The sequence below is a fragment of the Caretta caretta genome, chromosome 12 (genome assembly GCF_965140235.1).
Source record: "Caretta caretta isolate rCarCar2 chromosome 12, rCarCar1.hap1, whole genome shotgun sequence".
Classification (NCBI taxonomy): Eukaryota; Metazoa; Chordata; order Testudines; family Cheloniidae; genus Caretta; species Caretta caretta.
In genome coordinates, this window is record NC_134217.1 from 23,777,446 (window position 1) to 23,798,772 (window position 21,327).

At 42.8% G+C, this 21,327-nt stretch overlaps 2 protein-coding genes across 7 annotated transcripts in view; one reads left to right on the top strand and one right to left on the bottom strand.

The window, feature by feature from the left end:
• CEP89 (centrosomal protein 89) overlaps positions 1-14,850 on the bottom strand; it is a 131,710-nt gene extending 116,860 nt beyond the window's left edge. For 2 of the 3 annotated variants that reach the window (XM_048870771.2, XM_048870770.2), the window contains exons 1-4: positions 14,700-14,850; positions 12,456-12,562; positions 9,076-9,234; positions 8,185-8,386 (exon numbers count right to left, since the gene is read on the bottom strand). In XM_048870771.2, the coding sequence (XP_048726728.2) occupies positions 8,185-8,386; positions 9,076-9,234; positions 12,456-12,562; positions 14,700-14,738 (507 nt within the window). In that variant the 5' untranslated portion in view covers positions 14,739-14,850. The remainder of the gene's footprint in view (positions 1-8,184; positions 8,387-9,075; positions 9,235-12,455; positions 12,563-14,699) is intronic. The other variant, XM_048870772.2, reaches the window with a different exon arrangement.
• Positions 14,851-14,855: 5 nt separating this feature from the next.
• The window catches only part of FAAP24 (FA core complex associated protein 24), a 39,618-nt gene continuing 33,146 nt past the window's right edge, over positions 14,856-21,327 (top strand). For 3 of the 4 annotated variants that reach the window (XM_048870790.2, XM_048870788.2, XM_048870791.2), the window contains exons 1-2: positions 14,856-15,091; positions 16,127-16,270. In XM_048870790.2, the coding sequence (XP_048726747.1) occupies positions 16,159-16,270 (112 nt within the window). In that variant the 5' untranslated portion in view covers positions 14,856-15,091; positions 16,127-16,158. Of the gene's footprint in view, positions 15,097-16,126; positions 16,271-21,327 lie in introns of all 4 variants that reach the window. The other variant, XM_048870789.2, reaches the window with a different exon arrangement.

Genomic DNA, 21,327 nt, shown 5'->3' on the forward strand with positions numbered 1-21,327 from the left:
TGCTTCACCTAAGGGTATTTTTTGCTTCCTTTCACAGACATAGCATTTTGCTGCTTCTCATCTACTCTGTTACTTTTCTTTCTGTCTGTTAAATTTTTAATATCATTTTGGCACAAAGCTCCAAATTGCACTCTACATATGCCCTAGGAGTGTTAAACTGCTCTCTCTCATAGGCAGAGAAAATCCAAATCCACAACATGGAAAAATCTACTGGTATCAAAGATACGGGGTCTTTCTGATAACTCCTGTACGATTCACAATCTCTCAGTCTCTAGGCATGCTGTCATGGATCCACAGGATCTGGTGAATGCTCAGCTTGTAACCAGTCCCTTGGGAGTGATTCCTTCAGTGTGCCAGGCCCTGAGGACCCACATGGTTCTGCAGGGGCAGGTCCCTAACCTCCAAGACTGGGCCTTCAGGCACTGCAAACCCTGTCTTTCTCCTTGGCTCCCTGCAGCACATCCAGCCACGCCAGACTCCAATGGAAGGCGTGTACTGTACCCCTTCAACTCCCAGCGAATATTTCCAGAGACAGCAGGCAGCCTACAGAATCTGCAAGTCCATAGGTTTGCAAAGACAGGCAAAGGTTAGCCATAGTCCAAACCATCTAAGCTAGTGCAAATGGACTCCATCTCTGTCCGTCTCTCTCTCTCTTTTCTCACCGCAGGTGAGAGCAGTCAAACCTGAGTTCACAACCCCCGCCTGCCACTGCTTCTCACTGTTGAATGTAGATCATTCACTTTCTGGACCCTCTGTTGATCTGGGTTAATTTCAACCAGTACCTTAACAACCCAGACATTTCACCCAGATAAGGAAGTGACACATACACTTCATATCTCCTGTGCTGTTCCAAGAGCAGTGTTAACCCTTTTGCCCATCACTGGGTGGGAATGCAAAGTACAGAGGGAAACTGAGGCACATATAGGAATCATAAACATATTACAAAAAATTTCCACTTCCTCACATAGGCATCTATCTGCTCATTACTGTGATACTGGAGCAGTATCTAAGCTTTCAATATTTGTAAAAGTGGTATTTCTTGTACTTCTAGTTTAAAAAGTAATCTTTATAACATACAGTAAATCAGTTCCTGTTTGACACTTGAATCTGCAATTAGACTGGATGAAACAATAACCCCAAAGAGATTTTGATTCTGAGGACTATGCATCCCTCATCACTTCAAGATTAGATTATTCAAATGTACTGTCAATGGGGCTACACTTTAAGGTATTTGGAAACATAAATTGGTGTGGCACATAGATGTCTGCATATTAAGTGGTGCTACAAGCACAGAGAACATTATACTAACAGTCTGAGATCTGTACTGGCTTCCAACTAGTTTCCACGTAGAATTTTAAGTGTTTTTTCACCTGTAAAATGCTCAATGGTTTGGGTCCAGACTATCAGAGGGACCACCTGTCTCTTCAGGTAATACTGAAGCACACCGTGAACATCTGCAAAGATGCTCAAGCTAACAGCTCCATCTCTATGACAGGCCTTTGACTCTAACTCACCTCCCACCTACTCTGACAAAGGCCAGATTATTTGGCCTTCAGAGCCTGCTGCAGACGCTCATCTATTTCCCCAGGCTTTTCAGGGAAGAGTGGGTTGAAGGATGCGGTTGGGAATGGTTGAGTGCAAATTATTATTTAGTGGTGGTGGTTGCATTAGGACTTAACTTATTAAATGAGCTAAGTGTGCTATTAAAATGTGCTATATCATTTAGTGTCTTTGGGTGATGGAGGTTTTGGTTTTATTTATCCTTTTGTTTGTATATGTGCACAGAGCTTGAAAGGATGCTCTTAATATATCTTAGTAAATAAATAAGTAAATAGGTACTATGTTCACTCAGGTTTCAGAGTAGCAGCTGTGTTAGTCTGTATTCGCAAAAAGAAAAGGAGTACTTGTGGCACCTTAGAGACTAACAAATTTATTTGAGCATAAGCTGTAGCTCACGAAAGCTTATGCTCAAATAAATGTGTTAGTCTCTAAGATGCCACAAGTACTCCTTTTCTTTATGTTCACTCAGTTGTTCAAGTTTAAAGAAATGGAGTCTGCTATTTCTAATCATTATGTAGGTTTTTGAATAGCCTAAACTGATGTTCAATTTTGCCAGTATACTGTTTTGTAGAGTTTAACTATTTTTATGCATCAATAAAAAGCTGGTAGGTCAACTTTCAGGCCAACCAGCCTTCACAGCGTCCCTTCCAGAAAATATATTTCAAATAAATGTAAAAATTTTTAAACTACTTTGAAACTGCAATTCTTTTATTTTAAACTTGATTTCACCCTATATTTTGTCATAAAAAACCCATAAAATATAGAAACAGCTCCACCTTATGGCCACGATTATATCAGTTTTCTATTTGTAACTGAAGTAAGGCCAGTGAATGTATCCTTTGGTGCCAGGACTCAAGACTCTCTTGCATTAAGAAATATACATAAAATGATGTCAACGTTTACATAAAGCAAAGGTGATGGAACTGATTCCTATTTCTGTTATACCAATGTCATTCAGAATTAATTCCACTTACGTCAATGGGGACGGACTAGTGTAAAACAGGTGTGAAAGCAGAATCAGGAAATGGGGTGTAATGTGTAAATCAAACAAAAGTTTTCCAAGTTAAGTTGCAGATTGTTTTTTACTTGTTGGTGAATGAGAGTATCCTTCTATACCAGGTATCTGTAACTTTTCTAGCTGAACATATATATTTTCAATTCCTAATGTGTCTAAGCACAAAAGAGCCACTTACTTGGTTGCTAGAGATGATAGTCATAACATTCAATGCATACATTGTTTTAAATTTACCAGAAATTCAGGCAATTCTAATACATTAGGAACAAAATTTATTCTTTAGCTTACCTTTTGATTAATAAAAGCAGCAGTTTTGATGTTACTGATCATTAGGCTCCCTGAAATACCTTTATATGCAAGGTAACAAGTTATTTCCTACTATGTCTTGAGAAAATACTGCAAGAAACAGAATTATTTTTTTCCAAGATGGAATGACTCCAAATCCAAACAGGCAAGGAAAAGATTCACAGCCTGAAGTGGAGGAAATGAGAGAGGGGCCTTCCTCACACCAAAGAAACTGTCTGGGCTTCCAGTTATGAAGGAAAAAGAAAAGGAGTACTTGTGGCACCTTAGAGACTAACCAATTTATTTGAGCATAAGCTTTCGTGAGATACAGCTCACTTCATCTGATGCATAAAGTGGAAAATGCAGTGAGGATGTTTTATAAACACAGACCATGAAAAAATGGGAGTTTATCACTTCAAAAGATTTTCTCTCCCCCCACCCCACTCTCCTGCTGGTAATAGCTTATCTAAAGTGATCACTCACCTTACAATGACAGGTTTCAGAGTAACAGCCGTGTTAGTCTGTATTCGCAAAAAGAAAAGGAGTACTTGTGGCACCTTAGAGACTAACCAATTTATTTATTTATTTAAATTGGTTAGTCTCTAAGGTGCCACAAGTACTCTTTTTCTCCTTACAATGTGTATGATAATCAAGGTGGGCCATTTCCAGCACAAATCCAGGGTTTAACAAGAACGTCTGAGGAACAGTGGGGGGGTGGTAGGAAAAAACTAGGGGAAATAGGTTACCTTGCATAATGATTTAACCATTCCCAGTCTCTATTCAAGCCTAAGTTAATTGTATCCAATTTGCAAATGAATTCCAATTCAACAGTCTCTCGCTGGAGTCTAGTTTTGAAGTTTTTCTGTTATAATATCGCAACTTTCATGTCTGTAATCGTGTGACCAGAGAGATTGAAGTGTTCTCCGACTGGTTTATGAATGTTATAATTCTTGACATCTGATTTGTCTCCGTTTATTCTTTTATTCTTTTTGCGAATACAGACTGACACGGCTGCTTCTCTGAAACCAGTTATGAAGGGTGGATCCTCCAGCTGGGGCTCATTAGAACAGGAAGAAATAAACAGAAGGTATTAGTACATGGATTTATTCCTTTTTGGGAAGAAAAAGAGGTTTAGGAGGCTCCTGGACTGGAACAAAACTCTCATGAAAAATATGCTGTACAGAAAATCTTGATCCCAGGAGAAAACTGTCCTATCCTGTGGGGAAAACAGTAAGTGAAAAACTATTTTGTCCTTTTATTTTGGATCCGGTTAAGGGAAATCTTGACAGGTACCTTTACCCTTGATTAGGGCGGAGAATTCCCAGTTGTGGGTATATGGTGTCCTTAAAAGAGTAGGATGCTTTATTTTTTCTGCTGGTTAATAAATGCTCTGTGAAGCTATTTGATTTAATGTAACTTGGGAACAATCACACCTCCTTAGTGACAGGTTTGGGGTCCTGAGTGGCTAAAACTATGCTACCAACTCTTACTGTCCCTCCAGCTATAGGTAGGCCCATAAAAATAAGCAATTTTTAAGGTTGTCTGATACTTCCCATTATAAAACCATGTTTTCAGTTATTCATAATTTTGTCAAACTTTATCCAATTGGGCTGAAATTTTCCAGACTCAATACCTGCCTCAGGTTGAATTTTATTGGGAAGTTTTATCTGAAGTTTCAACTGTTTCTGAGAACATGAAGAAGGAAAAATGTTTTGACATTGAAAAAGGAGGCAACCTTTTCTCTGATAAGTTATATTGCCCTCATGTTTTCATGAGGGACTCTAGATCTGGCTGGGAGTGGGGGAAGAGGGTAGCCATTTTGTGAGGGACACGTCTTTTGATTTTCCTGTGATAACCCATCTAAATTTGGCCAAATTCTAAGTCTCTTAAAAATACTGGCTCACGTATGCTCAATAGAGATTTTTAAAGTTCAACTGCTAAAATTTCCAAATTTCCTCACTGTGCAGCTGACCAGAATGCACATGCACCATCCTCACAGACTGACTGAGCATGCTCCACCCTAGGGCTATAGGGGCAATGCAAGACTTCCCTTACAGTTGCTGCTTCCAGATGTTCTGGGGTGGGTTCAGGCACTGGAACTGAGAGCAAAGATCTTGACTCTCCTGCTCTCTCAGTGATTTCCTGCTGGCACCCACGTAGCACAAAGGAGGAAGCTGCCTGACTCAAATGCAGAGGGGACAAGGGAAGGACCGGGGGAAGGAAAGGACTAGACTGGCAGAAGAAGCCAGGTGACACTGGGACTGGACTTGGGGATGGGTGAAGGCGATTGAAGTTGACAAAACACAAAGGCTGAAACGGGTTGGGCAAGGAGACTGTGTGTGAGATGGGGAGAGACTCAAAGCCAGATGGCTGGAGAGGGAGGGAGCACTGAGACTGAATGAGGAATGGGGAGGCTGGGAACAGCTGGACAAAGAGACTGGGCCTAGGAAGCAGTGGGAGTGTGTGTGGAAACAGATTTGACAAGGAGCGAGGGTTGTGGGGAGAACTGAGACTGGCTGGGAGAAGAAACTGGGACAAGGGAGCGAGGTGGGGGACAGAGACTGAGATTTGAATAAGAAGCCCAGAGAGTGGGGAGATGACTGGAGGCCAGAAAGATGGGAAAAAACAGATTGGATGAGGAGCTGGGATGGGGAGGAACACCGAGACTGGCTGAGCAAGGAGTCCTGGTGTGTGTGTGGGGAAGAGGGGCGGGAGACTGGGAACGGTGAGGGAGCATCAAAGGGGAATCTGGGATTGGAAAGGTGATAGGAATGGTTTAGGTAGAAGGGGTCAAGTTTGTAGGGTAAGGCAGGGACAGACAGAAGGGTCTGGGACCACTTGAGCCATTCCTCTCCAGAGCCTGAAATGGAATCCACGATTTCAGAGTCTCATCATTCCTCTGCTGTCAGCAAACAGCTCTCAGACCCAATGGTAAAGTGTGTCACATCCCCCTCTATTGCTGGTCCACAGAGAGGATGACTTCTTACTATTGTTATAAGTTACTCTGTTAGCTCAAATGATAGAGGTCTGTAAGGTGGGCTAAATGTTGCAACCCTGTTAATGACCCATGTGGGTGTCAGTATAATGCCATTTGGGTATCAATATGATGTGATTTCGGGTTTCGGGTTGTTTTTTAAAAACTTAGTTTTTGTATAATTTCTTATGTTGAAAAAATGTAATTGAAATTGCGACATTAAGCACTAAAGTTTAAGAAATGCCAGAATTAAGGTTACCTGTCCAACCTTAATTTGGCCTTGTTTGTAAACATTATGATACAGTCTTAAATCACATAATACTATTTTTTTCCACAGGACCCATGCCTCTTGCAGTCCACAAGCTGGACCTGCTTTGGAGATGAATCAAGGTAGCATAGTTGACTGTAAGATCCCTGCCTCATTTGTTGCACAAGTAGGAAAGGAGGCAGGCGAATGCAGGAAGAATAAGGATGGTCTCATGGTTAAGGCAGCTGAATGCTGGGCTGGAGAATTCAAGTCTATCCCTGCCTCTGCCATAGAATTCCTGTGTGATGCCAGGCAAGTCATACAAACCAATTTTCTCACAGCTGGTCATTAATTGTGTGTTTCTCATTTTCTGGGTGTCCCCCTTGATAGCCTGAGGTTTGGTTTGCAGAAGTGCTGAGCGCTCACAGTGGCAACTGAAGTCAATGGGAGCTGCACTTTGAACATACAAAGTATTATATAATGCTAAGATCTCTGAAAAATCAGGTCCTAGCCATCTTGTATTGGGCACCCAAAATTAGAGGATGTTTTTGACCTTAATCTCTTTGTGCCTCAGCCCCTTATCTGTACAATGGAGATAATATTACTCCTTCACATCACAGGGGCGTTGTGAAGATAAATTAATGTTTGTGAAGCACTTGGACACAGTGATGAGCTCCACAGAAAAGCCCATAAGGAAACTAATAATTCGGCACAAGATTTGAATAGCACAGCAGTTCTCAAACTGTGGGTTGGAACCACAAAGTGGGTTGTGACCCTGTTTTAATGGGGTCGCCAGACTTGCTGGGGCCTGGGGCGGAAGCCAGAAGTCTGAGCCCCACCACACGGACCTGAAGCCAAAGCCTGAGAGCTTCAGCCCTGGGGGGCAGGGCTAGGTTACAGCCCCCACCGCCCAGGGCTGAAGCCCTCAAGCTTAGTCTCTGCCCGCCTCAGGGGTGCAGGGCTGAACCGTCAGCTTCGACCAGACCACTCCCCCTCCCGCCCGGGGTAGAAGGGCTCGGTCTTTGGTCCCCCTTGCTGGGGTCGTATAGTCATTTTTTTTTGCCCCGGGGGTCACGGTGGAATGAAGTTTGAGAAACCCTGAAATACAATATAGTAAATAAGACCCAAGACCACACATTGAACAATGAAAACAAAACAGTAAACAGCTGCTCATTAAATGATCACTGTTCATTCTGTGCCTCAAATGAGGTAAATGTCCTGTGGAAAAGAGAGTTTGTAATGTAATTAAAAACTGTATCATTGTGCACACAAGGCAGATGAATTCAGATTGCACAGGCAACCTTAATACTGGCACTACCTAATTTTTGAGTGGTTGATTTTGCACCAGTGATGTTCTTTTAATGTAGTTGTTTGTGTGTGTTTATATGTATACAACACACAAACATCCAAAGAAAAATCAATATTCCAATATATTCCAATCCAGTTTATAATTCACATGACTTGAGCTCTCCAAGCCATTCCCCTCTACAGTATCAGTTTCATACTCACTGTACTGAACACCTCTATAAGCCCAGCAGTGAAACTCTGGGGACAAATTTTCAATAAGAGCTTCTAATCTTACCAGTGTAAACAACTGAGGGTACAAATGACAGAGTTTAAATTGATATCTGATTTGTGCCCACAAACATTTGCAGCTGTATATCACATTAACAGATACCTATAATCTGTCATTTGTGCCTGCAAAATTGCAGGTGTCAAATAAGGTTGGACTGCAGCCTCTGTGGAAAATTTTGCTTCCAAAATGTGGACTGAGGGTTGCATGCTTTGCTCAGCCAATTATGCATTCTCACTGAATGTAAAATAAGGTGCCAAAATACCACATATGTTCCCTGGCAACTTCTAAATCATTCTGATAGAAGAAACCCCAAACCTATCAGAAAAGTAAGTGGGTAACTGTGGATGTGTGAATGAAACTAACTTGGAGAACTCCAACCAGAGGTAAGTGAAGCATGAGGTAAGAATTAAAAATGAAAACTGGAAACTATGTGTATGAATAGTAGAAAAAGATATAATAACCCTTTTTCAGACATTCAGATTCTTACATTTTGTATTAAAATTTGAAAAAGCAACTAAGTGACCAACCTTTTGATTTTTGTAGGGAACAGCATAAATAGCATCATTGCTGAAGTTTTCCTCTCTTTTCGCTGTACTCGGATAGTTGTGCTCTGGCTCTTTTTCTGTCTCTGAAAGATATGTGTCCATGTCTTCATCTTCACAATGACTGTCTGACACTTCCAGCGATTGCACAGGAGATCTTTCACTATCATCATGCTTCCAATTGGGCCTGCAAATGGAGAACACTTTAAAATACAAAGCGATTATTTTCCAAAGAACAAAGACTAGTAAAGCTGAAAAGATCACACTGAACATATATATCAGATGCAACAACAAATGCCCAAAAAAGACAACTAAATTCTTTAGCGGCAAACACAATGGTCCAGAATTTCAGTTGTTCACACTCTTGTTTATGCCAGTGAAATTGGAAATTTGCATCTCCCGCCTCTGGTAGTTAGACACACGAAACAGTGTATTTTTATGGGACTGCCAGATTGGGGACAGAGAAAGAGAGGTCTACCATTTCTACATATGGAGTAGTCTGTGGAGAATATAGTATGGGTCAAGGGAATTACCTTATGTGCAACTCAGATTATTCCCCAAGAATAATTGTGCAAATTGGAGTGAGTTGGCAAACATTCATGCACACATTTTTACTGGTATGCCTTGCTGCACTATTTAGTCTTTCCCCTCTGGAATATGTGGTTATAACACTGCCATATGTGAAACAGAAAATGGGGGAAGGGGAATGGGTGCACTCTGGACTCAGTCTAGGACATTGAAGGGAAAAGATAAGTTTAAATGAGTAATTTCAGTGCTAGGGATTGAAAAGATTTCACATAACTCTTATTATGAGTACCACCATATTTTCAGATTTTACTTCCTATGTGAGGTGCTAGAACAGAAAGTGTACATTACCCCAGTTTGAGCTCAGTGACTGTGGCATAGGGCTCAATAAAACACTCTTGTTCCAAACAGCTGGTATCACTTTCAGAAAGTGATCGTTGACGAGGCTGGGGAATAGCAATGGTACGCCCAGTTAAAGTTGTCACTAGAATAGCTGCTGCTAGGGCAGATCTAGAAGAAAGCAAAATAAAACAGTGAAATAAAACACGCAGTAATGTATTCTCTATGGCTCAAAAATGTTATCTGTACCTTTTGTGAAGTACCTTCATTAATTAGGCAACAGCACAAAGTTTAAGATTTAACAATCATATAATTAAAAAAATCTTAAAATATTAAAGGAACTGATTTAAACCACCAGTGCACAAAGATAGTTAAGACATAAACTCAGCTATAACTAGGCACTGCAGAATTCTGTGTAAAATGTGTACCGTATCACACTTCATTACATCACATGCACAGAAATCTGTTACTTTCATGGACTTGCACATGTTAAACTGAGGGCAGAATCTGCCTCAAGCATTCCACAGTACCCAGTATCATCCGCAGGTGACATGTTGTAAGGAGAACCCCACATCCTTCAATGTAGTTGGTGGGCCTATATTCCCTACTCTGTTTCTGCTGTTGACTTTGAGGCTGGCAACTAATGCTGTAGGATTGTGAACTGGGATAAGGGAAAGGGAGTGTATTTTGGGAGGATGGAGTTGAAGGGTGAGGAGAGGAAGGTGGAAAGAAAAAAACAATGGAATCAGAGTAAAAAAGGTGAAATAAAATCACAAGAAAAGAGAGAACTTGAGAGCCAAAGAGAAGGTAGAATGAACTGGGATTGACTGAGGACATACTAGACACAGGAAGGAAACAGATGGGGACTGACACAGAAAGAAGACTGAAAAACAACCACAGGAGTGAGGGGAAATGTACAGAAAGGAGAGAAAGTGAACTGCAGTAGGGGACTAAAAATGGAAAGGAACAGAAAAATAACTTATAACATTTATATGGTGCAAATGGTATGCATTGCTAACTCAAAGGATGTTTTATTTAATTTTCTTACTTTCACACCTATTTTAGGAGCACCTGTTGAAGGGGTGACACTTTTAATTACATAATTATTTAATAAACTGTAAACTTTTTTTCCTTTAGTGTAGGGATATTAATGCATTCTTCACTTGAGGAGACCAGTACTTCTAAAGTCAGTCCTGACAGCACCTAAGTACAGTGAAGTAGGAAAGCTTTTGTTTTTTTTAATTGTTTTCCTTCAAACCAGCTTTTTGGTGTTAATTCAGTCATACAAACTTTTTTTCTTTTAGATTTTAATTTGGTTTCTAAATTCTGATTTAACTGAGGTTGCATTTTTTTGCAGTTACTTTAATAATAATCTTTTTAAAAATAATCTTATTCCACTCCTTATGAAAAATTCCTCTCCCCAAATAAAAACCTACTACTTGATCATATACCTCTCATTTCAACATACATATGAGTAGCCCCAATGAACTCAACTACTTTCATGTACACATGTTCACAGGGTCAGGCTGCCTACCTGTCTGCATGTTATGAACTGCAGAACTGGGGCCTTCTTTTGTACTGGTGGTCTTATTTAGGGCCTGTCATAAATATAAACAGAAGGGTAACCACCTTTCTGTATACATAACTATAAAATCCCTCCTGGCCAGATGCAAAACCCTTTCACCTGTAAAGGGCTAAGAAGCTAAGATAACCCCGTTGGCACCTGATCAAAATGACCAATGAGGAGACAAGATACTTTAAAAACTGGGGAGGGGGGAACAAAGGGTCTGTCTATCTGTGTGATGCTTTTGCTGGGAACAGAAATGCATTAGATTTCTTTTGTTTAATGTCTGGTAAAATAGCTGTGCTGAATGAAATGTATATTCCTGTTTTTATGTCCTTTTGTAACTTAAGGTTTTGCCTAGAGGGATTCTCTATGTTTTGAATCTGATTACCCTGTAAGGTATTTACCATCCTGATTTTTACAGAGTTGATTCTTTTACTTTTTCTTTAATTAAAAGTCTTCTTTTAAGAACCTGATTGCTTTTTCATTGTTCTTAAGATCCAAGGGTTTGGGTCTATGTTCACCTGTACAAATTGGTAAGGATTTTTATCAAGCCTTCCCCAGGAAAGGGGGTATAGGGCTTGGGGGAATATTTGTGAGGGGAAGATGTCTCCAAGTGGGCTCTTTCCCTGTTCTTTGTTTAACACGCTTGGGTGGTGGCAGCATAGGGTTCAAGGACAAGGCAAACTTTGTACCTTGAGGAAGTTTTTAACCTAAGCTGGTAAGAATAAGCTTAGGAGGTCTTTCATGCAGGTCCCCACATCTGTACCCTAGAGTTCAGAGTGGTGAAGGAACCTTGACAGGGCCTGATAATGCAGTCACTCTGTAAGCAAACTAATGGGAATTTTGCCTGTGGGGGGCAACAGCATCACGTTCTTAAACTTGAAGCTGCTGGGTCAGGGACCTTTGTCTACATTTAGAATGCTTGATATGCTGCTGGCCTTCATTAAATATTGAATATCCAGATCCTCAGTTTTCATGAAACAGATTTTTTGTACTGCTAGACTAACTACAAGAAAATGGAAACTCAAATAACCTCCATTAAAATTTGCTGTACTCTAATAACATCCGATGAAGTGAGCTGTAGCTCACGAAAGCTCATGCTCAAATAAATTGGTTAGTCTCTAAGGTGCCACAAGTACTCCTTTTCTGTTTGCAAAGACAGACTAACACGGCTGTTACTCTGAAACCTCTAAACACACATTAAATTAACTTTTGTCAAAACTTAAAACAAGTGTCTTTTCGAATTGTCAAGAAATCATAGTGCTTCTCACACCTGTATTTAATCCTTGATTATATGAATTAAGAGGAATTCTGTTTGCCAGAAGCTGGGAATGAGCGATAGTGGATGGATCACTTGATGATTACCTGTTCTGTTCATTCCCTCTGGGGCATCTGGCACTGGTCAATGTCAGAAGACAGGCTACTGGGCTAGATGGACCTTTGGTCTGACCCAGTAGGGCCATTCTTATGGTCTTATGATAAGCTCCACTTAGACAAAAAATAGTCCAAATTAGACCTACTGCATGTAACAATTCCTAGTAATTTTAACAGGAGTTACATGTACATAAAGGCTACAGGATATGGCTTTGGCATTATTCTGGTATTAAGAATGCTTCTGGGAAGGGGAGAAGAATATAGATCTTAGTAGTTCAAACAAATTGTCCTATACAGAAAATATATTCCACTTGAGAAAAAGGTTACATATAAGAGCTACAGTATAGATATGCAATTATTCTAATCATACAATTCTGCTACACTGATTATTGTAATTCCACTGTAATTAATGATACTTAAGAGAGGAAAAAGAAGTAACTTTAAAACCTACCTGGGCCTTTCTGGAGAAGGGTTTGGACTACGAGGGGGAGGGGTGCGGGGAACTGCAGGTTTAGGAGCTATGGTAGCAGCAGGGACCAGGCCATGAGATATATGTTTCTAGACAATTTAAAATAAAGTTAGTTGGCAATGATCAGAAGGATAACAACACAAAACTGAACATATACACATGATACAAAATAACACAAAAGGGGAGAACACTTACATGCAAATTAATGTCCACAGATGATTTCAAGAGATTCTAGATACGATTTTTAAATTATATTAATAAGTGCTACCACTAGGTAAGAGTTTGTGATTAATTCAAATCCCACACGTGTATTTTTCCCATTACTCCCAAGTCACAAAAATAAGGTTCTGAACTGCACTTGCTACCACCACCACTTTTTGTGCATGTTAGGGGTAGTGGTGCCAAAAGGGAATGTGTTTCTTCCAAATTTTTTAAACTCTGCCTCCCCAACATTACCACAATGTGATCCTTCCTCTAGTGAAGATGACTATGCAGAAGACACTAGTTGAAGGGTCTATCAGTACTACCACTTCAGTTAGTCACAGGGAATCACCAGATAGAGCAACATGAGATGGGGAAATAAATTAAAATTAAATCATTCATAAAGTTTTGTTTAAATGGGGAAGAAATATTATGAAGTAGCCCCTGAGTCTTCCATAATGCTTAGTACTAGTTGAGTAGAACTAGCACTGGTAACTCTTTTACAAAGGAGTTTGCTGCACCAGGGCCCAACCCTCTGGGCACATTTCACTATTTTGGGTAGTAGAAGGGGGTATGTATTTAAGATTTCAGCTGAAGGGAATTTGTTCTGATCCTTAAATGTCCTTTTATTATCTTGATGTGGGAGTAAACTGACAGCTATACAAATTGGGAAGGAATTTTGCCTTTTCAGGTAACTGTACTAATTTACTAGCTCCTGAGTTGGTGGTGCATTACAAAAACTCTCTCTTTCATCTGAATTATCAAGTAGAGGCTTGTGCTTCCAGGTCCTGGATTTAATAGCCAATGTTCTGAATTGACATGACCCATCCTATTTTGTTTAAGTGAAACATTTAATGGTCTCGTAATTAGTATGGAGGTCTTCCTATTATTATTAAGAGGTAAAAGTAACAGTGTGAACAGCAGGCTAGTACTCCACCCAGAGCAGCAAGAAAGCAACAAAAAGTTAAACGATTCATTTTTTTATTCTCATAATGAAAAAACTTCAATTAATTAGGTTATCTATATTGTAATGTGCGTTCTGAGTGTTCTCTGACATCCAACAACGCATCTGTGTCCGAATCAGTTTAAAAAAAGTTATGTGCTGTTTTTTTGTGAATCCAAGCAGTCTTTGTAACCTAAATTTTCTACTACCAACTGAACTGCTGAAACAGCATAAGCTAGGTGCGTGCACATGTGTTTCTTGGACAAAGTCAGACAGCACGACAAGTCTAAAGGCATTATATTGTACAAGTGGCTATTGCCCAGCCTGCATTGGTATCCCCACTTCTCCCCTGCCCCAAAGGTGAATGATAGACTGGGATGGCCCTGGGGGCCACCGTGTGGCACTTTGGGGGTGGGGACAGGAGAGAGAGGAGGTAGTTAAAGAACTGAGTGAGAAAAGAGAGTGGGCCCTATTTACTTTCTCCTCCCAGATGCCAAACCACTCCCTTCGCAGAACTCCCCCGCATCATCCAGTGCAACCTGGGGCGCGTCTTCTGGTTTTGAACATTGAACAAACCACCGAACCCGCAATTTCAATGTCAGGCTAGCGCCAGGCATGATGAGATTTACGTTGCCTAGTGGGGGAGTAGCTGATCTACAGGGTTTAGACGGGTCCCCTTTTCCCAGCAGCTAGTAGAGACAAGCGAAAATGCTGCTGAACTGTTGGTGGGGCATCTCCCCAGCATCACTCAGAGAAGGGATAACGACGGTTCGCGCAAGCCTCTCCTACGTGGGACTCTTGGCCATCCTCATGCAATAACGGGATTCGAGGTTGGTGTCAGGGGCCTGGCAAGCGCTTCACATTCACCACGGGCTCTGCAGAAGGGGCAGCTCCAGCCTCTGGGGCCACCTGGGCCAGGCTAAAGCCGGACTGTACGTAGCTCTGCCGCCTCTTGCTCAGCACTGCGGGGGGGCGGAGAAGGGGGTCCACCCACTCACCGGCCACGCCCCCGGGGTCCCCTCCGTTGGGCAGGGACCCCCGTTGACCTTTGACCCCCCTCGGACTTGCAGGATAATACTCACAAAGGGGCCCTTCCGGCCTCTCCTGAAACTAAGCGCCATGAGCGCAGGCTGAGAAGCAGAGACTAAAGCCAGACTTGGACCAGCCCCACGGCCACCGCTACTGCCACTCACAGAACGGACCCCTTCACAACCGGCTTTACAACAACAGCGTGCCTGATTGGAGAAAGGGAAAGCCGCAGCCAATCAGCGCTGGCCTGACTTAACCTTCCGCTCCCCTTAGCAACCCTCAGCCGTTACCGATGTCTACCTTCCCGCCCTGCGTTTGCTATTGGCGACTCTCGACTCCTATTGGTGGTTGCCTGTGTCAATCATCTTCAGCATTTGGCGCGGCTCTGGTCTGGTTTGCTGGCTGCCGCGTGAGCCGAGGACAGCGGTTCCGGCGGCACCGGACGGTGAGGTTAGCCGTTCTAGACAGTTGAGGGGGAGGGGTCTCGAAAGCGGCGCGGATCTCCCACGAAGGGGGATAATCCCATGGCGCTCCTGTAAGCGACTGGGCGTTAACACTAGTGTCGTGGCCGACCAGCCCCTTAAAGCGCTCGGGTGGTTCGCGCGGGAGCTTGTGCTGCTGCTGCTTTCCTATTCGATGGCGATGACAGAGCCTGGGGTCCCTGTGCACTGTTCAGCCGCTGCCCTGCCGCACGGCTACGGCCTGTTTCCTCACAGCAGCAGGTTCAGAGCGCTGTGGGCCGGCGTCAGTGCAAGCCTTCGCCTCACTGAGGCCCAGACACTCCCAGTGTGAACGACTGCTAGGCGCTCGGGAAGGGTCCTGCAATGTATGTGCTGTGAATGTCTGTCTGCGAGACTGGGTTGGCTTCTCTGGCACAGCTACCAGTTCCCAACATCACTGACTCATGGGGTATTTGGTGTTTTTTCTTAAAGTCTTGTCTCTTGGAGTCATGTGATTACAGGGGCACCTAAACATGCAGCTAACCCTCATGGTTACAGAGAAAAGCTTGGAAATGTGAGCCCCAAAGGCTCAAAACTAGAAGAAAAAATTTAAAAAAATATTTTAAGCTAATCTCATTTCTGGGAGTCTGACTCTGGATTTTTGACCACTTGGCATTGGCAAATATTTCTTCAGTGACCTTTCTATTAAAATACAAAAAACTTTCAGAGACAACTGAAGGCATTGAAAGGGCTTTTGAAGACTGATGGATGAAATTGTGGGGTTGAACTTTAAATTTGGTTTTTTTCCAATTGATGGCGGAGCTGTGAATAGAACCTACTTCTTCTGATTTCTAGGCCTGTGTTTGAACCACAAAAATATCCTTTCTCTCCTGTTTTATTATTTAACCATCTAATACAGTGCATTTTGAAGAACTGGCTAGAACCTGCTGCAGATGATTGCAGCCAGACTAGACTGTTGGATGGATTTTGAGGCTGGGTGGTAAGGAATGAAATAACATTTTTCACATTCCCCTGTTTAGCTGCTGGTAAATAACATTTAAAAGGAGTTTAAATGACAGCAAAAGAAACCACTCCTGTCAAAGCAGGAGCTGTCAGTGTCCCTTACGGACATGTGATTGGAAATGAGAAATGGAGAGGGTCACAGATAGCTCAAGGATTACAAGGTAAGCATGTAAATAAAGCACAAAAATATAATAACTCTTTTCAAAGTGGTTTTAATACTGATTCCAGCTCATCAAGCAATCTGCTTTGTCCTATATAGAATTTTAAAATAAAGTAAACTGCAATTCTACTGGCTTAAAAGTTCCCGTGTGTCCATCATAGCATTGTTTTCCATATCCTAGCTTCAGTCCAGTCATGCTCACTCTCTGTGCAATACAAATGAGAAGCTGCCAGTAACCTGTATTAGAATTCTATTCTTTACAAACATAGGCCCAAGTTCTGAAAATGGATCCATGGGGGTAGACCCAATTGAAGTCCCTGGGCTCTACCTGGGTATAGAGACCACATTAGTGTGTCTAGGTTCAGGATCAAGTCATATTTAGGAGATGCTTTTAGAATCACATAGAAGTTAGTTAAAAGTCCTAACAAAAAGCTTGTTTTTGTTGAAAATGTGCTTTATTGAAGAGAGCCCCCATTCTTTGGCTATATATTTTGGAAGTTAACACTAATGCCAGCCTCCCACTCCTCTCTCTGACTCTTTCTCCTCACAATGTAAACATGCTTCAGTCTTTCCCATCTTAAAACTGCCCTTGACCCCACTTGCCTCTCCATCTATCACCCCTTCTCCCTTTTATCTCTAAGCTCATTGAATGGGGCTGTTTACAGTTGCTGTTTGAAGCTTCTCTTCTCCAGTTCAATCCTAGACCCTCTCTGCTCTGGTTTCTGCCTCTTGCACTCAACTGAAACCTCTTTTTTTCCAAACTCTCTAATTACCTCTTCTTAGCCAAATCTCAGAACCAGTACTGCATCCTCATCTCCCTTGACCTGTCCGCCACCTTCAACACTGTAGACTGCTGTTTTTGAAATATGTACTCTCTTGGCTTCCATGACTGTGTCCTCTCCTGGTTCTTCTACTTTTATAATTCCTCCTTCAGATGATCCTTTTCTTCTCCCTTCTCTCCCCTCACCCCACCCCCAGCTTTCTGTGGGGGTTCCACAGGGCTCTGTCCTTGGGTCCCCTTCTTTTCTCCTCTTCCATCTTATCTCTGGGTAGTCTCACCCACAAACACAAATTCAGCTACAATAATATCTCTATGCTTACAACTCACAGATACACCTCTACTTCAGATTTTTCTTCTCTGTCCAAACTAAAAACTTTGCTTGACTCTCTGTTATCTTGCAGATGTCTAGTCATTGACTGAGCTCAACATGGCTAAAGCAAAGCTTCGCATGCATACATCTCCTTGCTACCTCATTTACTGATCACTGTGGACAACACTACCATTCTACCTGTCACTCAGATCCATGAACTGGGTGTCCTTTTCGACTTGGACCTCTCTCTAGGTCCTCAAATTCAGATTATTGTAACATGTTGCTGGGGATACCCAGAGCTGTGAGCTACCGTGTTATCTCTGCCTCACCAGGAGTGAGCTTTGCTGTAGATTAGATTGTCAGCTCTCTGCCACACCAGCCTGTCTTCCTTATCAACAAACCCCTCAAGACTCTACCAGTCTTAACCCTTACCTAGCAGGTAACAATCACTGAATTCCAGCCCCTGAGCTCCTCAGAGATGGCACTCTACGAGGCAAAGAACTTATCACTATACATTTGCGGAAGATATTAAGTTCTCTGCTCTTTTAAAGAGTCAGTACATTACAGCTTCTTAACTGGGGTTAACACACCCTTCCCTTCAAACACTGCACTGAGTAGGTTTATAATCAAAAATAAAACATGTTTGTTAATGAAAGAACATAAGTTAAGTGATATAAGGTAGAAGGAATAAAGATAGAAATGGTTACACAAATGGTTTACAAAAGTAAAAAATACACTTTCTCATGGTTAAAATCTACCTTAAGAAGCTACAGTCTTGTTCAAGTTAGCTTCTTCACCCATCTTCGTTTCCTCACAATAGCTGGCTAATTCTTAGCTAGGATCCCTGCAGGGTCCAAGGTGATGGTTTTCCTTGTCTGCTGCTTAAGGACATACAAAAAGACTTCATATCTTAAAGTCGTCTTTTGTTTCTAGAGTCAAATTGATCCCTTAGGGTTCAGTCTCTGGCCTTTTCTGCTGCTTACTCATCTTTACGGTATGCTTTCCTTTGTTCTGTTTCTTTCCCAGAATAAACAAACAGAAAATAATAAAACTGTAACCTTTCTTTAGCTGTTCCCAGCTGTGTCACTTAAGAATCACTTAAAACTATTTTATCAGTGCCACTGTTACATGCTACAGGTTTCTGCCTCCCTTTCCTTGGCTCTCAGATCAGCTTTTCTGGCTCATTGGTGTGTTTTCCATTTCTGGTGGTCACAGTCCTCTATATTAGCCATTTCCATCTTTTTTGGTCCACTCAGCCACCACCAACTTCTGTAACTCTGTCTCGGCCACTTTGAATTGTGTGGCTGCCTCATTGAGGGCTATGTCTTTGCCTTTGTTTCCTTTAGCACAGGGGTGGGCAAACTTTTGGGCCTGAGGGCCACATCAGGGTTGCAAAACTGTATAGAGGGCCAGGTAGAGAAGGTTATGCCTCCCCAAACAGCCTGGCCCCCTCCGCCATCCACCCCCTCCAACTTCCCACCCCGTGACTGCCCCCCTCAGAACCTCCGACCCATCCAATGCCCCCCTGCTCCTTGTCCCCTGACCGCTGCCTCCCAGAACCCCCCGCCCCTAACCACCATCCCAGGGCCCCACCCCCTATCCAACCTCCCCCTGTCCCGTAACTGCCCCAACCTATCCACACCCCCGCCCCCTGACAGGCCCCCCAGGACTCCCAAGTCTATCTAACCCTCCCTATTCCCCATCCCCGACTGCCCTCCCCATCCCAAACCTCCACCCCATCCAACTGCCCCCTGTCCCCTGACTGCCCCCCTAGGACCCCCTGCCCCTTATCCAACCTCCCTGCACCCTTACCGTGCCACTCAGAGCGGCAGGACTGGAAGCCAAGCCACCTGGCCGGAGCCAGCCATCTGGCCAGGAGCTCAAGGGCTGGGGAGGATGGTCCCAAGGGCCGGATGTGACCCGCAGGCTGTAGTTTGCCCACCTCTGCTTTAGCATGTCTACTCAATTTTGCACTTCCTTTTTTTCTAGTTCCTCACCCGAAATAAACAAACAGAAAATAATAAAACTATAACTTTTTGCAGCCAGTGATTCCACTTGAGAATCACTTAAAACTATTTTACCAGTTCTTGAAGTGTAAACCTCAGTTAAAACAGCAAGCTGTGGGTAAATCCTGCCAACTACGTCACTGTAACGTGCTGCTGGGACATGAAATTTGACCCCACACTCTGATTAAAATCTCTTTAGAGAAACCCACTGTGTTGAAAATAGTGAAAAGGGCTTTTGCCACAGGGTCAGCTTCTGTGTTAGATAGAGCTACTGCCTTTGGATATCTAGGGGCAAAATCCACTTCAACCAAGATATCTCTTCCCCTTTTGGGTTGAACAGGAGATAGGTCCCGCAGTGTCTGTTGCTTCCCTACAGACTGCCTCTTGTATCACAGGCAAGGGGTGAAGAGGAACTTTTTAGAGTCATGCAGGTCGGTCTCTTCTGACATAACTCACAAGATCTGCAATAATTCCTCACATTATTCTGTATCCCTGGCCATTAAATTCTTCTTTAACTTATTGAAGGTTCTCTGTGCCCCACGTGGCCAGCAAAAGGGCAGTTGTGGGCTAGCAACGTTAACTCCCCATGGTACAGGGCAGGCACAACTAGTTTCTTGTAAGGTTTCCCAGGTTTTTGTCCTTCCCCATGGGAGCTTTCCTTCTTCAAAAAACCTTTCTGCATTGTTCCTTACTGAGGTTCCCTCAAGGACATGTCCCCTTATGCACCCCACAGTGGGATCTGCCCTCCATTCAGCTGCAAAACACTGGCAATTGACAACAGGGACCGCTTCTGCAGTAACAGATTAACTCCTCCCCACATAGCCCCACTCTCATGCTACTTCTCTCTGCTACACAGGAGTTTGAATCAACCTCTCCCATACTTGAAAACACACTGCTTCCTTCTGCTGAGCCAGAGCTGGAAGTGTTTCCCCTCCATCCACAGTAGTTTCTGCGTCTTTACCATTCCCGTCTGGCATCACAGAAAAGTAGCCCTTTTTACTATGGGTTACAATATTAACCACCTTAGACATAGTTAAGATGTCACTTCCCACCAGCATTTCCAGGGCCCCAACTTTTTAAGGTACCCTTTGAGCCTTCCCACTCCAGATGCAACTTACCTAAAGGCACAGGAATTTATATCTTCCCGGTGCCAGGAACTCTACCTACTGGCCAAGTAACATGTCATTCTCTTTTACCATGCTTTCCCTGACCAGAGAAATCTGGGCACCAGTCTCTCCCCACTGTAGGCATTCTTTGCCATTCACTTGGGCAACTTTAATAAATTCCCTGACCACCTCCAACAGGTCAGACGTCACCAAATTAATCAAAGGCCCTGTAGGCACCTCTGTGCTAATGACAGCTGCATTAACCTGTGTTGGATGGGATGTGGGCTTAGATTCATTTTAGTTTAGGACAGTTTCTCATGTGTTCAGTAGAACCACATATAAAACACCTTCTTGGACTGTTCTCTTGTACACAGGGTCTGTGAGTATGATTCTAGGAGGGGATCCTTTCTGGGGAGTAAGTGCCTGGTCTCCCAACCACCCTCTTTCTTCCTAGAGCTAAAACAGGGTCCCCCTTTTACAATGGGCTTCTGCCCCTCCCTCTGTAGCTTGTTGGTCACTGGATGCCTTTAGCTTGCATATATGCATCAGCTAGATCATCAGCTCTTTGGACTGAATCCAGGGGTTTATCCCAAATAGCTTAGCTGATCTCTTCAGAATTTGTGCTCAGGAACTGTTCCTGGGCTAAGAGAATAAACATTTGGTCATAATTGTCTGTCCCCTTCCTCTTAGCCCATTTTCTCATCGGATCACACAACTTGTACACGCATTCTCTGACTCATCTTGTCATTCATTATGTTGTACTCTATGCTTTAGGAGTAATCTGAAATCTTTGAAATACAGCATTTTTAAACTCGGCATATTTCAAAGCCTCTTCAGTTGGCATTTCATTAAATA